This window comes from Diadema antillarum, unplaced genomic scaffold, assembly GCF_040938485.1.
Source record: "Diadema antillarum isolate AM-2024a unplaced genomic scaffold, OU_Dant_1.0 scf00000033, whole genome shotgun sequence".
NCBI lineage: Eukaryota > Metazoa > Echinodermata > Echinoidea > Diadematoida > Diadematidae > Diadema > Diadema antillarum.
The window spans coordinates 2,310,001-2,328,552 of NW_027270922.1; the positions used below are offsets into that span (position 1 = coordinate 2,310,001).

Here is an 18,552-nt window from a genome sequence, read left to right on the forward strand (position 1 = left end):
ATCTTGGAACGATGCATCCACGTGTAGCCTTCCTACCATGTCTACCGTTTTAGACAATTTGGTAAACTCGTGGCGTTTATTCAGCCCTTCGTTGGTATTACTCGAGGCCAGAGGGTCATTGATTTCCATATATCCCGCCGTGTCTTTGTAAAACAAGGACGAAGTTAGCTGCGACAATTTTGCATCACGACCGTAGGTGAGAAGATTTTCGAACATAGCTCTATAAGGATAGGTGTTCGTGGAAGGGGTGATGAGTGTATCGTTGAACATCACATCTACCTCGCTGAAGAGCGAATGTAGAAAAAGATTGACTGGTGCTACAGAAGATTCATCGGTGAGGGCGGTACCATCCGCATTAACAACTTTCGCCTTGAGATGTAGCAGCGTTTGAGAAAGATCGGTATACTCTTCCGGCGAACTTTGCAGATGAAATTGTATGGGCGTGGCATCGGCTATGCTCGTCACGGGGAAGAACTCGACCCATTTTCCTTGCTCTATGGTCGTCTGAGTCGGGGGGATGCTGAACAGGTCAATTTCCGATTTAGAACAGTCGCACGATAACTTGTGTAGCTTTTCCATTATGCCCTCAACTTTAGCTTTCACTCTCTGTCTTCGGTTAAAAATAGTAATAGAGTGATCAGGACCGATCAAAAATATCGTTGCTTCTTTTCACCGGTCGAGAGCCAGTGTAAATGAATGCCTTCTTCTTACGTCTGGTCTTTTTATTCACTTTCTTGTCATTCTTCTTCTTCGTCTTTCTTTTCACAGGAGGTGCGTCCATACTCTCGACCAATCGACGTTTAATTTTTTTCGCTTGTGCGGCCGAAGCAGTTTTCAAACTTTTTCCCGCCATGACATCTTGAGCTACATTAACACCTGTTTGCAACGCTCTTTTCCCCAAGTACTTTGTACCAGCTTTCAGGAGTGGTACGGCCGATTTCCAGATACCTTTAAGCATACTTCCCAGCCCATATCCCCGTTGCACTCTCGCCCCTCGAAAATAGGGCAGAGATCCACTCCCATACTGGGGATGAGACCACACTTGTTCTCGATGGCGCGGCATTACACCGTTAATGTAGATAACGACAAGCTCTAAAATGGAGTTTAATTACCAACTTTCCGGACTGAAATGGCACTTTTTCCCCAAAGTCACTTCTTATATCAACTTGTATAGTGTCTATGTATTTTGATTTTACGGGCAGATAGTGAGGGGTTTGATAAGTAAACGTAACGATCTCACCGGCCCTTCTGTGGGGAACGGGAACAATTCTCAGGAGAGGGGCACTGATGTCACCCACGGGCTGATTGCAAATCACGTCCGTATACAGATAAAGTGTATTGATCCCTCCATTCACGTTCGGAGAAAAAGGCGCCTGTGCGTGACCGCGAATGATGCCACGGGGAAATCCCAACAGGTAACCTAATCCCTCGCTTAACTGTATGGCGCTGACTTGATCGAAATCAAAAATAACTTTGCCCGAGCTCGAATCGCGTTGTACAGTGAAGTTGTTACGAAATCGTTCAGGTAGAGCAGCTGTCAGTGCCTCGCATATACTACCTATATCTTTGTAATGTCCTTCAGGTATAACGCAATGACTGACCACCTCTTCGGACAGTAGAAATTGAAATGTGTTGTTCGTAATATTCACGTTATACCAAGAATAGGGATAAATTATTTCCACCAATGCCACCTCCCACTGCGCGTGAAATATGAGCGGCGCGGCCAATTTAGTCTTAAAACTGGTGACTGTATTATCCGGAAAATAATCGAACGAACTATTACTGGGTAGAGTCACGTAAAATTGTTCCTCGCCTTCCATACTGATTCTTTCGTCAAAATGATGCCCTCCCTCAATTGCGATAGGTTTTATCGATGTTATCTACCCAAGCATTAAACGTGTCTGGATAGCCTAGAAATTTCACGAAATATTCGGTTTTACCCCCTCGCTTTCGCCGTCTCAGTATCTTTTCCACCCTATACATGTCTGCCTTGTCCTTACGCACCCTCTGCAATTCAGGTTCGTAAAATGTACCTTTCAATTGTTCGTTATTATCATCGGTTAAATGATAGACGGGTAAATCACGATGTTTACGACCAGACACTGTGTACACTTCCTCTGTCCAGTTGGGGAGGTACCCCTTTTCAAAAGTTCGTTTCATCTTACTGATGCGTACTCTTTCACCTTTTTCGTAGCGAGGTCTGTTTTGTTTACGTAATGCCCATGATTGATCACCATACAATCGCTGCCAGATGATACCTTCATTTTTCTTGGTGACGAGCACGGGTTTTGTTTTGATCGAACGGTGCTGGGCATTATTGTAGGCTCGGAGGAGTTTCGGGAGTATGCGGGTATACTTCAACGTGTTGGAGTGAGTAAAATATTTCCACATCTTTTCTTTCAACGTTCTGTTAAAACGTTCGACGACACTAGCCTTGGTTTCGTTTTCAGTTGTAAAAAACTCAATGTCTTTCTCTTTCAAGAAGGCTTGAAATATTCTGTTGGTAAATTCAGTGCCTTTGTCCGTTTGAATCTTTAGCGGAGACCTCTGCGTTTTGAAGATAATTTTCAGAGCACTGACCAAGCTTTTGCCACGTTTGTCTTTGATGGGCACTACCCAGGCAAATTTAGACAAAATGTCTATACATGTAAGGAGATACCTATACCCCGAATTGTAACGGGAGAGCGCAGACATATCTACCAAATCCATTTGCCACTGATCATCCATACCACCAACAATGATTCTGCTTCTACTAAACCGACGTCTGGCCGGTTTGTGCAACGTGTAGGTGTCAATACCCTCTAACCATTCTCGTATTTGTTTCCTACTTAAGCGATATCGACTATCTTCTCGCACGAACTTGTACAATTTTTCTACCCCGCCAAAACTGGCTTCGTGTTCTGGATTGAAATAAATGTCATTCAGATATCGATTCATGTTCTCTCGTGTCACTCTTAACGTGTCAGTGCGAGCACGTCCACAATACCTATATACTCCCACAAAAACAAATGTTTATCAACTCTGTCTCAATACTACGTATTTATCGTGACAGTCATATTCTATATTCAGTCACTGTCTCATATGCCCGTCGGTCATCAGAGTACACCTCTTACCCTCACATTTTACAGTAGACGATACTGTTTCACTCGCTTAGACTTCGTCCAGTCATATGATATACTGTTTCACTGGCTGTCTGCTATGACCGTCGGTCACTGTCTGATATGTCCGGCGCTCATCAGTGCACACTTCGTACCCGCACATTTCTTCATCACATTGCTCTCGTTCCTCCAGCAGACGATACTGTTTCACTCGCTTAGACTTCGTCCATTCATGATATACTGTTTCACTGGCTGTCTGCTCTGACCGTCGGTCACTGTCTGATATGTCCGGCGCTCATCAGTGTACACTTCGTACCCGCACATTTCTTCCTCACATTGCTCTCGTTCCTCCAGCAGCTCTACGGGCTTTATCCCGTCAAAACAAATTTTTATCAACTCAGCATCAATACTATAGATTTATCGATACATTCATAATTTTCTTTTTCTCACTGTCTGATTTGCCCGCTCCTCCCTATTTTCAAGGCTACATTATTACTATAAGCTCTCTGACCTCTCCAAAGTACGTGACCTGATTTTTAACAAAATACATAGCGATACTATTTTTATATTTATTACTCTCATTTTTTCCCATTTTCTCGGAAAAATCAAGGTCGAATTTTTGACATATAGACGGGCTACACTATTAAAGGGACCCAGTAGCTTTTGCATATTTATGATTGCAATTCAGCGATCCGGTGCATAATTCTGGCGGTAGTTGTCCAACTTTCCATAAAGAAAGTTCGAGATTTGTCCTCATCTCGGGAATTGCTTGGGGGACAAAATGACAAAACAATAAACATTCTCAGAAACGCAAGGTTATTGATAAGGACCGTATAGGCGGAGATTGAAAACTTGAATGTTCATCTCGTATTGAAGGAAATTTTACCTTTTAACTTCAGTTACCTCACAGGAATAGATTAAGCAAACCGTACTTTAATTGAAGACAACCTAACGTTTACTAACTATAAATCTCGCAACATAGGCCTACATATCAGAGCACTTCTGAAGCCCAGGTCTATCAGATGTTTACATACTGTAGCCTTTGAAAGTTCAAACATAATTGAGCATATGATGCCGACAATTTGAATAATTTCCTGAGATCTTTTCTTAAAGATTCTTTTGTATATTTTATTACCATTTAAACACCATTCATATTTACAGAAATCAAAATGAGTTCTGCCCTTCCTTTTCGTAGAGATAATTCTATTTATTTTGCTTACCTTTTTTCCATCTTTGTCAAGTTAATGGCTTCATATCTGGCCCCTACTAAGCACAATGACATGATAAGCAACGTTATTTTTGAACAACATTACAGGCTCATAAATACAGTTGTAAAATTCATTAAGGATCACGGCACTTCAGGTTTTATACATTCTTACCAACGTGTGAAAATGATTTGGTAAGGTACAATATCCGCTTCAGTACTCAATTCCAAGTAGGTCCTATTCACTGGAAAAAAAAGTGAAAATCTTTTCGTACTATTCTGGCAAATTGTTAGAATGTCTTGCCTTTTCTGTGGGATTGTTTAATTAGGGATTAAAGAATCCATTTTTCTGTTCGTGAGATGAATGTTGCATATCAATAAGATTGGCTGCGAATAAACTTGTCTTATTAATCTATTGATGTATGTTTGTTAACAGGTGAACTTTCTTGTGTTTTTTGCACATCTCCCATGAAAACAAAAAAGAAATCTGGTTAATAGGTCTGAACCATTAATCTAAAGCAATGTTCATTAGATTAAAGGAGGTACTTGCATATGGCAAAATATGGTAATCGACACCCGTTCCTTTTGTTTTTTCTGGAGGCAAACGAATTATACTAACTGAGCAAAATCACTGCCAATATGGAGAGGGTAAATGTGTTGCAATTCCTACGACTGAAACTCGTACAAGGCTGTTAACGAACTCGTTTGTTATCTAGATCTTTGGATAACTCATGCGGAGCTCGACGTGAGTCGTATCGCGCTCGGCATGGTGCACTCGTTCACGCCTACCAGAAGCGGATCTAGAGGGGGGGTTGCAACCCCCCCCCCCCAAAAAAAAAAAAAAAAAAAAAAAAAAAAAATCCGGGGACCATTTTTTAAAAATCTTATCTTTTTTTTAAACTTGTAATTTTATTTTTTTCTATTTATGTATTTATTTTATTTATTATTATTATTATTATTAGTGGTGTTTTAGCAAGAAAATGCCATTTTCACACACAGATTTTCAAAAATTCTCCCCCCCCCTCGCTCGCTACGCTCCCTCCCATACTGCCCAACCCCCCCCCCCCTTTATAAAAAGCTAGATCCGCCCCTGCCTACGTCCATGGCCCTACAGACAGTGTTGCATCAAGGAGGTGGGAAGAGCACCTCCCTGGTTGCATGCAGCTGGTTGCCATCTGGTTGTGTGGCTACAATAGTAGTTCAACATCCGAAGCATGCATTACGGTCGATATTGCTCTACATGCATTGGCGTGCGAGAGAAGTACGCGAGCGCTGCTAGCACAGCAGTATGCTCTCGTCACGAGGCGGGCGTGCGAACGTCATGGCTCATGCATTACAGTTTGTAGCCTATAACCTAGGCGGGGATGCAGCTGGTCTGATGCGACGAGACTACGAACAGTGGATGCGCGCGAATACAGTGCCTATGATCCAGTTGTTTGTCGTTGTTGTTTTTTTAATCGGTGGCAGTCTTCTCGGAAAAAAAAAAAACTGCCACCGATCGTGGCGCCTAGCGGACGCGGTAGATGCGTCCACTGTTCGTAGTCTCGCCGCATCAGATGTATCGCTTGGCAAAGACAATCATCTCGCTGCATCATACGTTTAGCTTAACAGCAAATTACAAAGACAATAACTGCATTCTCCGCCTAGATTATAGGCTATGCAATAATCCATCATGCTGAAATCAATATCACCACATCCCTTTTTGTTTGTTTTTTGTTCCTACGTCTTCTTCTTGGGAGAATTTCAGGGGGGGGGGGATATTTGTACAGGCCATCCCCCCCTCCTTCAAAAGTGGGGGGGATATATCCCCCCCATCCCCCCCGGGATTTACGCCCATGGCAACAACTAATCTTACTAATTCAGACAATGCATTGAGTTAATGCAAAGTGACATGAAGAAGAAAATTATATTCGAGCTGAAAACGAGCGAGGAGGATGAATAACGGATACACATGAAACCTAAATTTCCAACTTTTGGATAATCTTTTTTAAATATATTTTTACAGTATGTCGGTCGTGCATCATGTAGGCCAGCAGTGACTTTCGACTACAGAGGGCGTCGTGAAGATGAAGACAATTCGTACAAGCATGCATGCCGCGGGATTTTTGCGTTCCATCCATCACTGCAAGCTGCCTGAGCTGAGGTTTGTTTGACAGGGGACAAATATACCTTCATGAACGTTGACAACTGCTTTTTGGTGCATTTTAGAGAATGTGAACTCGTTTTCTATACCCTCCTTCTTTTGACGTGATCCGCATTATGGTGCTAGGTGGTGTCAGTGGATGAGCTAGAGCCGAGGGTTTAGTAATTTGTATGCGCGTCCCACACGTAAGAATCTCTGTCGGCAATTATCACATGTTGATTGTTTATGTTGCACGTGTTAATACACTGACATAAATTTACATAGTCTACGGACGTACTGCGACCAGCCCCAACGCGCACGCGAAGCGTGTTGGGGCTGCAGCCACACTCACAGTATAAGGCAAAAAAAAAAAAAAAAAAAATTGTGTGTTTGCTCTTAATTGTCAAAACCCAAAAGAGGTCGGTAGGTCGTTTTTGTTTTGTTTTGTTTTGCCCCTTTTGTCCATGTCAATGCACTCAAAACTCCAAAAAGTCCAAGGGATTCATTAAAATTTACGTCTTGCCAGGGCCCGGTACGCGAGGCAGAAACAACACTCATAACGACACGTTCATCTTTGTTAAATTTTGCAAACGGCTCAAAAAAAGTACCTTCCAGTGAGATGCTGGCAATTGAATTCCAAACCCCCAAACACTGAACTGTTTTGGTGCCATGACGGCTGGTAACGCCAACTAACGGTTGCTGCAAAAGTAGCCATCTTGGTTACTGCGACCAGCCCCATACGCATAGGCATATGGGGCTGCTGGTCGCAGTTACCATCTTGGCAGCCGCGCTGCGTTGCACCGCGGCCGTTACGGTAGCGGTAGCTAGCTAGCTAGCGCCCACTACCTATGCGCATATGCATGCATTGATTGGATTTCGTGCGCGTGCATGCACGCACTTGAGCCAAAAAGGTAGCTAGCATGCAATGCATTAAAACGTAGCCTGCGCTGTGGCCCCGCGCTGTCCGAACACAATTACGACGTGTCGATGAGATGAAAAGAAAAAACAAACATATTCTTTAGCTTAAAATTGATGATTTTGGGTTTAAAACCGTTCACAAATTTGCAGAATATGAAATTTGTGGAAAAAATAAACTTGAAAGAGCCAAAAAAAACAAACCACAACCCGAAATTTCCGTGATTTTCTGTCAGTCGCGTAGGGCAAACAAACCATTTTTTTTTTTTTTTTTTGCCTAACTGTTAGTGTTACGGAGCGCCCAGGGGTTAATACGGATGGTAATGTTTCCTTTTAAATTACCAGTGACTAGTGTATTACAATATTTTAAACATAGCATCAATTACCATGATAACATTTTTAGCCATTCGGTCCTTCCTCCTGTAAAACACAGCCCGAATGCCGAACGAAAAGCGTTTGGCCTGTGTCCTTGGTGTGTCACTCATGTGTGTAGCCTGTAGGGAAGGATGTGAGTCACAGTATAGGGAAGTATTGCGGTTGAATTCCAACTTAATTACTCAAAATTTCTTCAATTTGAACACTTACATATTTGTGGTCCAATTGTTGATAACATCCACCATAACCATGACACTCGCTCGCCGTGGAACGTCTTGCTCCTCCGCGCTCCAGTACCGGTACGGCGCGGCGGTAGTTTTAGTTTCTTTCAGGGAAAATATTGGAGACTACCGGTCAAGAGGAATCTGTGAGAATGAAAACTGCTCCATTCAATGGATTTGAAACCTGTGCGCATGCGCTAACCAGAGTGCAATGTAGCCTTTTCACAAGGCCTTCTCACTGTATTGCGTTGCTTTCTTGGTGAATGAAGAAGCGATACTCCGGTACTCCCAGCCGAGCGCCACAGCGCGCTGTGGCGTGCTGTCGCACTCGGCGTGAGAGCGAAGGAAAGGACCTTGTCCAAAGGCGAAAAACATTGCGCCTTACATGCATAGAGTCTATTCATAATCATATCGCCAATGTGCTATGTGCCTTCGCAAAGGTTGTTTCAAAAAAAAAAAAGGGAGGAAAAGGGGAGAATGGAGATGGACTCGTACTAGTCGTAGAAAAACGTCTTTTCAAGACCGTAAGATCAGTTTCAAAGTGTGCAAGTGAATGGCAAGTATGAATTAGATAAGTGACTGTAATGTAGAGTATAAAAGTAAGCCTTTTGCTGGTGAAATACATTACTTATTTCTAGAGCCGCTAAAATTTGGGTTTGTCTTCAACGTTCAGTGACAGCACTCTTTCAACTCTGGGCGCTCCCTCGGTATAACTGTGTACAAGGAGCGTCCAGGGGTTATTCTGATACTGGACCTGGAAGTGTGTCATAATGTGGACAGTTGCCAACCAACTTCAGTCTTCTCTGGTCTTCAGAGTAGAGCCAGGGGTAACCCCAGGGCGCTTTTTTTGCACAGTTGTACTCTTCAGAGAGATGTATTCCTTGTAGGTGTATGTAACCACAGTCCACACAGCACAGTCTGACATGTAGTCTGTAGTGTGGGGCACAGTCCTCGCCGATGAGCAAATGGTTTTCCAAGCCCAATTACAAGGCACATAGCATGAAGTAACTATACACAGCCCAGTCGCTGTACGTAGATACGTATGTTTGTAGTAACAGCGTCTGGTCGGGCTAAGCATGAAGTTGAACGTGATATGACTGAACAAGAATTGGGAATAGCTTGTTTTCAAGTGTGGAGTGAGCTACATGTGAGAACAAGTAGTTTTGAAATACCTGGTACTAGACCTACACTATATAGTATCTATTTGATCAGCATGATCAGTCATAAATAAAACTTTATAAAGTGGGATTGCCACTTTGACTGGTATGATGACTTAGACGATGTCCATGGCAAACTTTGTGTATCCCACAAAATACACAATTTCTGGTGTCTATTACTCAGCTCAGTGACAGTTGCCAGTTAGTTATCTTATGCTTGTGTGTTAAATCACTAATTTGCCACTCCATTGAATGTTCTGCTGTGAGACATGGGAATGGTTCTATTCATGTAGATATGCTATAGTCAGTAATCACTATCATGCAGTGTGTACACACTGTCAGTCTCCACATTCATGTGCCAGTTGGATAAAAGATATCTTATGCCTGATTCAGCAAAGTACCTCTTGATCATGGTTTTCATCAGATAGGTTCTTGGACTCGGAGGAGGCATTGATGACATCAAACATGGCTGCTGATTCATTGCAGCATGAGGGCGCTGCTCATCATGTGTTGATGAGAGACCTGAAGGAAGCCAACGAGCAGCTAAGCAGCATGCAGATGTGAGGATTTTGCTGTACCGCATGTCAAAAAAAAAAAAAAAATTACAACGGGACCCTCTACAATAATAACTTAAAAAATAGTGAATCAGTCCAGATACAATTTCAGGATAAGAAACTATAACTTATTACCCACATTTTTCAGAAAACCCCATCTTATTTGCTTCAGTGGTCAAAGAGAAATGAGGATTTTTGTTAAGCATGTCAGGAATCCCTCCCTCCAAATACTGTCCAATGTGTTTACAAATTAATCTGCAGTTCCAACTGCATCCAGGCACTAAACTTCGAAGTATCAGACCCATGACTCGATTTACATGAAACAATATTTCTCTGTGACCACTTTACCAAATTGAATGGGGTTTTCTGCAAAATATGGCTAAGATGTTATATTTTTAGACTCTGAAATAGCATTCAGACAGTTTGATCATAATGGAAGTTACCAATGCAAAAATCAAATTATTATTTGTTTTTGGGACACACTGTATACCAGTACTTAGGTTGCACAGTTGATGTTTTGGTTACACATTGAATGAATGATACAGTGCCTGTTTGTTAAACTCTTAATGTGCCTAGGTGCTGCGCTTAATTTACCAAACTTTTTTCATCAGCATTCTGTAATCCAGCGCTGCAGGCTGGCACTGGTCAGACGGTCGAGACAAGTAAAAATCACTGTTGGACCAGTAACTTTTTTTTTTTTTTCAGGAACAGACCAGTCAAAAAAATGGGGGGGGGGGGGAAGTATGCAGCCCTTAAACTATTTTGGAATCCATCCAGACTTGACCTAGTCATAGAATAAGCAAGCCTATGTAGGTGTAGCAGTGTGCCACCATCCAAGAGAGAGATTGTGGTGACACAATAGGGATTAGGGGGCTAGCTATTTAATCTCTATTCTTTGACATGTACTTTCCAGACATGTATACATGTACAGGCCAGAGAAAAAAGCCCTTCAGCATCTGTCCCAATTTGTGAACAAAGCACAGTATTTGAATGTGTACTCTCTTGTGACCTCCATAATGGTATTACAGGTATGAATGACAATGAACCTCACTCATTTATGATACTGAGACTAGCACCGACAAGACTGATACATTTCTGATAGTTTGTGTGAAGAATAAAGAATTTAGAATGATTTCACCAAAATTTGATTCATGGAATACAGTTTCTCCACAAACATTTGTGTGCTTTATGTGTTGGTCTGTTGTGATTGTATTTATCATTGGGCCAGCAAATGTGGTTTAGTGGGGTCACACATCCGTATACATATGCATACTGGTACAGAAACTCAGCAGTTCTCGTAACTAGAGTCTCCAGTTTGAAATTATGACATGTGTCCCTAATGTTTCTTTTACAAATTGTTTCTCTCTTTTTGTTGTTGTTGTTGCCTTATTCAGATCATCTTCCCAGCAAGAGTACTTGTTGGTCAAGATTTACAGGAAAACAATATGCCGGCTGACCGCAGACTTTTTGTCAAACATTGATGATGGTGAGCTTTCTGTCGTCTTGCACCACTCTTCCACTTCATGATAAACATTCCTAAAAGGGCACTTTTAAATTCTGAATGTCTGCTGGAACCAATATGAATAAATCATTTTATAAAGCACACCACCATTGACAATTTCATTGGTCATGAGAAATTATCACTGCAAGATTGTTAAACTGCAAATTGAAATCCATGCTATTAAAGGACACAGTTTTTAATGATTAGATTGCATTGGGCAAATGATAAAGTCATCTTTACCTTCTGTGAGAAGGATTGTAGAATTTTTTTTTTTTAGATATGAGATTAGTCCCTGTTTCAAATGCATATTTTATGTTAGTACTTCTAAATATGTAAGAGAGAAAATCTGTAAGTACTTCAAGATGAATTTGATGTGCATGAAATAAAATAAAAAAATGAAAATCACAAATTTCAAAGTATCATGTATTCTGCAATTATACAAATTATCCCTGTTTGTCAATATTCCCTGTCCACTGTGACTGAAGCCCAATATTGTGTGGGATGTTTTTGCAAACAGTGTCAACAAATCAAATTGGAAAATCAGCTACTGTTGATTCAAAATTAAGTTTTCTGTGATTTATTCTCTTTTCTTTCTTTTACAAAAACCATGCATTGTTCTTAATTTCACATATGCAATTCTTTGTTATTAATAATTTCATGTTCCAGAAATGCATTTTTAAAAAAAATCTGGGCAACAAGTCTTGAAGATTAAATGAAGCTTATGTTCGAGCAGTTTGAATTAGGTGGGATAAGATATTGTTCAGGTGATATCAGATTGGTCCCTCACCCCCCCCCCCCCCAAAAAAAAAAAGAAAGAAAGAAAAATGGAAAGGGTAGGTCAAGATTGATCTCTTTGGATATATTTACTTGTAAGCTGTAGTACTCTGTTGATCATATTATGCTTGTTGCCTGTTGCTACCAGACTTTTAGATCATCAGGGTTGGGCAAAGGAATTGCTGCATTTATCGTAATGTGACACAGTGACTGCATTTTGTTTCCTCTTGCTATATTTAGTCTGCAATGAATTGTCCGGTGAGTCTGTCAGTTCTGGGAGTCAGCAGTGTGTTGCAGCGCTCAACTTCATCCAGTACTATGTCAATGGAAAGCCGGAGATCTTTGTCGGTTCCGACCCACCTCATGACTCACAGGGCGCCCAGAGCTCTGGCAGCAGGGATTCGGACAGAGGACCCCATTCTGACTTCTTTGTCACGGAAAGTGAGTCATAAACTGATAGCTGTGTGTACAACTTCCTTTAGATGTCATTCAACAAAGAACTGCTCCCTTTCAGATGTTGGTAGAGAATGGAAAAAAAAAATTAAGTGTGAATATGTCCTGTTTGTTATTGTATGTGTAAGCAAATAAATTGCAGAGTGCTGTTGACATAATTCACCTTGTAAAGGTTATGAAATACAAACTTCGGCAGGTCGTGTCTGCCCTGGACTTTGTTCATAGTTCATTCTTGATCACTGTGCAGTTTCTGATTGGAAATTATATCAGGAAATTACAGTGTGTTTTGTTTAAATCAATGAGGGAAATATGATGCATGTAAGCCATCCTGGTCTCATAAGACCCTACAGTCTGTAAAAGCATGTTTGTTCCTCATGAGATACCACACATCCATTTTGTGTGAGAGCAGAAAAGATTTAAGTATAAACTTTGGTAGTAATGCAGCATTGCATGTAATAGAAAATTCTGATCCAATTCAGACAAATATATAGAGACATATGACAACTTTTTAATGGTCAGTCAATTATCCTATATGCATTAAGTGTCTCAGATGTTGTGTATTGGACTTTTACACTACAAGTAAGTATTGAAATGTGCTATTACAATGCTCATTTTGAACTTCAAGACCAGTGGCCCAAGCAATCTAAGTCAGAAGGGGATTCAAATTTTCCATATTCTGGAAGACATCAAAACAAGGGATGCATAAAAGCATAGCTCCTCACTGCCAGGAGGGCTTCTAAATATGATCAATTGCAAATCCATCAAAGTATGTTGATAGAAATCAATAGAAATTATATCACTGTGTAAATGGGAAACTGTTCTCAAATGGTAACATATCACTATCTAAGTTTTATGTTGTTTGTTTGTTTTTTTTCAGCCTTGAATAAATGGCTTCTGAGTCACCTTTTTCAGCTGCTGGCTGAACATGGCTGTCGACTTATCCATGAACAAGCCTCCAAAATTGTCCTCTCTCTGCTCCAACTCATCAAGTTCAAGGAGGCCAACAGCTTCCATCGCATCATCAATGAGCTTGTTCGTCTTCTGGCTGGTAAGCCTAGGCTGGATAGATTTAATAATGCATTTTAAGAAAAAAAAACCTTGATGTGCTGCAGAAGAGTTTGATATTGTTATTGCATTTTTTTCTTCATAGACAATAGTCAGGTATTTATGGGATTGGTCTTAGATTGGTTGAAATGCAAAAGGGGTGGATTTGAAATCTGCCATCTTGTAGATGTTGTACAAATCATCTTAAAAGAAGTATTTTGTCATTCTGAGATTGCACGTCTTTATCCTATCAATTGTGGCCTACAAATTTTTCTGTTTTGGGTATTTTAACTTTTGAAGTTAGAATACATTTGAAGTTAGAAACCCTCTGTAAAATGTTCAAGAGGTCATTAATGTAAAACTAACATTTTTCAAGGTTTTTTATTGTGGTAGGAACACTCATTCATTAACAATCTCTATTTTTATGCCTCCGCCACGAAGTGGTGCCGGAGGCATTATGTTTTTGGGTTGTCCGTCCGTCCGTACGTCTGTACATAGCATCCATACGTCCGTACGTACGTCCGTCCGCATTCGTTTACGCGATAACTTGAGTAATATTGACTGGAATTTTACCAAACTTTGTCCAAGTATAAAGTATGATGGGGCAATTACTTAATGATATTTTGGGTGAAATCGGCCGAAGGTCAAAGGTCAAAGGTGAAGGTCAAATCATGAAATTGTATATTTTTACGCGATAACTCAAGACTGGATCAAGCAAATTTCACCAAACTTTGTCTGAGGATAGTGTATGGTGGGACAATTATTTGATTGATTTTTAAGTGAAATCGGACAGAGGTCAAAGGTCAAAGATCAAGGTCAAATCCTAAAATTTATCTGTTTATGTGCTAACTCAAAACTGGATGGAGCAGCTTTCCTCAAACTTGGTCCAAGGATGATGTATGATGGGGCAATTAGTTGAGTAGATTTTAGTGACATTGGCAAGAGGTCAAAGGTCAAAAGGTCAAGGTCAAATGCTAAAAATGTTGTTATTTCCCCCATATCCATGCCATGCCCAAAGGTATTTTCTTGAAACTTAGTGTAGACATGTACTACTGCATAAAGATTCTCCCGAGAGAGTTTCATGTCATAATTTCAAAGGTCAAAAGGTCAAGGTTAGGTGAAAATGTTACAATTTCACTTTTCTCGCAAATGGTTCAATGTATCTTCATGGAACTTGGTACATACGCATGTACTGACTGGCAGGGATTATCTAGGGAATTTAGGGGTTGTGGGTCAATAGTCGGGGTCAAAGGTCAAGGTCAACTCCTGATATTTTACTATTTCCCTCATATACTAGTATATATATGCAATGCTTGCATTATTATTTCTAAAATTCAATATACAATATGTACATGTATTACCTAATGGAGATTCTCTTGGAAATTTCCAGCCAGAAGGTCAAAGGTCAAAGGTTAAGGGTCAAGGCAAGGTTTAAATACAAAAAAAATACACTGTTATTACACTCTTTCTTCATACCTTTAAAATTACTCAATACATAAACTTGAAAAAGGGTCAGTCAGAAGTTAAGTAAAAATCTTCAATTCCCCAAATACATGTACCTGAACTCTTTCTTAGATAATTATAGCAAACCTAGTTCAAGGAAAGTGAACTTTCAAGATATTTCTGACAAACCTGTCATTTCAATATTTTGCCAGTTATGTGAAACTGTCATCACACATTGTGAAGACATTGTGCTATACACCTATTGGGAGAATCATGCATTATGGCGGAGGCATCAGTCGCCATGTAGCGACATTTCTAATCTGTATATATTGTGACCTGCTTCTACTCAGAGTTATCAAATGTACATGCTTTTGTGATGTATACTCTACAGTGTACCTGACTTTAGGTGAAGTGTCATTAAACAGATCAAGTAATAATTCATGAGAGTGAAATTGGTAGATCTTTGTGTTCCAAAGTTACCCATGATTCAGTAGTGGGCTTGGAAAGTTGGGAATGAGAAAGCACTGTAAATCTGTTGTAAGTAATGAAGCTCATCATAGAATACATGATTTTGATATTTAGTTAAAAATCTTTGCAGATGTTTTAGATTCCTGGAAAAAAAAAGTCGGAACAGAAATAAGAATTCAAGATGTTTTATTTGTGGTAGGAGTAAAATCAGATTTGAATCATCTGAATCCAAACCATGCAAGACCAGATGAGCCTATGAATGGTGTTTTCGTCGAATTCCTAACATATTGTGACTGTTATTTTTGAATATGTGAATATTTCAATCAGAACTGATGCAGATAAACCATGGGAGCTTCACCGATGATGATGATGAAGTCAAGGAACCAGAGATACAAGTGAAGCATTTTGCGATCAATGTCGGCCGGATAGCTAATGAGGAGGTATGATTTCTTTGTCGGAAGTTTTGCATGAATGAATAACTTAATATACATGTACCTGTCAATTGTTGTGCTAAGAAATGATTTCATAGTTTATTTGAAATCTCCGTGACAAAGTACTCTCTATTATGATATACCTAATGCCTGTGACTGTATTATGTTTCATGCAATACACATCTATGAGATGATGAGTTTCTTCATGAATGAAGAGAGTTTAATATAGATGTCCTCTGTTTGTTAACTTTACTCTTGATAAGCAAGATTGCACACTTGTTCTGTGACATTGTGAGCACCAAGTTAGAAGGAAGGAACTAGGCTTAGAACTATCCCAGGAGTCACCCTAGGCTGAAAGTCAAGCAACATCTATTATAGTTGTTTCGTTAGTTACCATTCTCATTCTTAGACAGCCAGGGAAAAAAGAAATAAAGGGATGAAGTCTACAGAGAGAGTAAAGAAATATCTTCTGATGAGTGGTATTTTGTTTGCCTTTTAGTAAGTTTAACTCTTCTTTCAAATGGTAGTTGAAGTGAAGTGTTAACCCGTTGAAGACTAATCCCTAGGATACTTGGGCAAGGGTCTATGGAATATGCGTGTCGTAGCAAAATCAAACCTTCCTCACCGGGTTAAGAACCTACATGATGCATTTTCTTGCAGTGCAGCCGATGTTATCATTATTCTGTGTAGTAGAATGAGCAATTTAAAGGACACCATACTGTATTATCTCCTATGAGGGGAAAATCATGATTTTTTAAAACTTTCGTTTTCCCCTATATTGTTTTTCTTTGGGGGAGGGTGCAACTTAACATTTGCTTTTGCACCATTCCATGCTAACGATAACAAATACTTATTATTATTATTATTATTATTTCTATACTTGCAACTTGACAAACCTTTAGTGGATTTTAAAGGGCAATGCTTAATATGTACATACTGGGGGTGTTTCATAAAGCTGTTCGTAAAGTTACGAACGACTTACGAGCAACTGGTGATCAGATCTTGTGCTGAATTATGGAAATTCTGATAAGTGTAGCACATCAGAACTGATCACCAGTTGCTCGTAAGTTGTTCATAACTTTACGAACAGCTTTATGAAACAGGGCCCAGGTGACATAACTTCTGATATTGCAATTGCTTACTTTCAACAGTGCCAGACACTACAGCATTCTGACATGTTTTCTGATTTTGTTCAAATTTTCAATAGTTTTGTCTGCGTTCAATACACTTTGCTTTTATTGCTTGAAATTTGCAGGAACATCAAGAATTCAAAATCATCAGCTCTCATCCAAAGTGCATAGAAGTCTGCCACGTCAGTAATTGCTTTCTCCTTCAAGTTGCTATCTGGTAAGACAGTGCTCCTGGTACATACGGGAATGTGTTTCATGTGTTCAGATTAGCCTGGAAGAAGAACTTGCAATGCCCTTCTATGTTAATCTAACTCTATAAGCCTAAGAGTAGTCATCTCTACTGTGGCACTGTATACGCCAAACTATTTCGCGAGGTTTTTATGTTTGCAAATTTGGCAAATCGGATGCTATTAGCAAGTTTAAAAACAAGCAAAATATTAACTCTGATTCTGACCTGAAAGCGACGTGCATGCATACATTTCTTCGTTCAGTACTGTACTCCACAATCACGAAAGTTACCACTCTTGAAATTGTCTGAAAGTCCCGATTCAAGAAAATTTAGACTCGTTAAATACGTGGCATATACAAGTAATTGTTTGATAAACACTAATGCTTCTATGCAGGTTTACGTAATCCCCTTCCCTTGTGTTTGATGACACTAAAATATTGAACTTATCTTGCCAGCAATACCTGACAGTTTGAATATACATTTTGGGATTTGTTGTTTTTGTTTTGTTTTTGTTCTTGTTTTAGTTTTTTTTTTTTTCAGGAGGAATGTAAATGATCTAATATGTCAGGGCATGGATTGTCAATCACAGCACAATGGGCTCAAGTTGGGGTTAGTCTGTAGTTTCTGAATTATGGATGGGGGCATAGTCCCATTTTCCCTACATCTTTGTGTCAAAGGAACAGATTGATTTCGAATCTTGCCTAGTGGATCTCTTAATGCTTCTCGCAGACCCCACCAAACTTTCTAATGATTTTCATATTTGGTTTTGCACCCATTTTACATAGTGGTTACCGCATTTAAATATTAGACAAACAAACAAACAAACAAACATGAAAGGAATGCAATGCACCGAGTCATACCCTGATGTAATGAAAACTTTTTGCTCATGTTGTCTTCCAGTGATGTTTTGAGTGAAATGGCAGTGGATGCCCAGTCATTTTTGTCACACAACATGCTGCTCCTGTGGACCACGTTGGCATGGCAACTGGAGGACGGTCAGCTGGAGATCAAACAGGTCAGGTGTTTCTATATTTGCTGTGTGGAATTACTTTAATACACAATGCCTCCAGGGCTTATAGTTTGTTCCAGCTTTATGCTTAAAGACAATATTTGCTGCCCAATTCTTCTTTGTTATGCTTTGTATCGTATCAGCATACTGGAAACTGATAAAGCTGATGGTGATATGTATTGATGTTGAATGATGAGGATGATTACAGTGATGATAATTATAACAGCAGGAATTCAATTCAATTCCATGCCATTCCACAACGGCGTAGCCAGGATTTCATCTTAGGGGGGGCGGTTAGTCTGCGAGGGAGCGAAGCGACCGAGCCCGAGCGAGCGGAGCGAGCGAGGGGGGGAGGGTGTGGGAGGGGGATGTCCCCCCTCCCACGGTAAGAACTTTTTGCATTTTGATGTTGTAAATGGTGCAA

General features: G+C 40.1%; 1 protein-coding gene across 1 annotated transcript in view; it reads left to right on the forward strand.

Annotated features, from left to right (window-relative positions):
* Positions 1–9,520: 9,520 nt before the first annotated feature.
* LOC139743200 (serine/threonine-protein kinase ATR-like) overlaps positions 9,521–18,552 on the forward strand; it is a 78,526-nt gene continuing 69,494 nt past the window's right edge. The window contains exons 1-7 of the mRNA XM_071653702.1: positions 9,521–9,652; positions 11,041–11,132; positions 12,162–12,362; positions 13,252–13,422; positions 15,657–15,769; positions 17,016–17,107; positions 18,020–18,134. Coding sequence (XP_071509803.1) covers positions 9,546–9,652; positions 11,041–11,132; positions 12,162–12,362; positions 13,252–13,422; positions 15,657–15,769; positions 17,016–17,107; positions 18,020–18,134 — 891 coding nt within the window. The 5' untranslated portion in view covers positions 9,521–9,545. The remainder of the gene's footprint in view (positions 9,653–11,040; positions 11,133–12,161; positions 12,363–13,251; positions 13,423–15,656; positions 15,770–17,015; positions 17,108–18,019; positions 18,135–18,552) is intronic.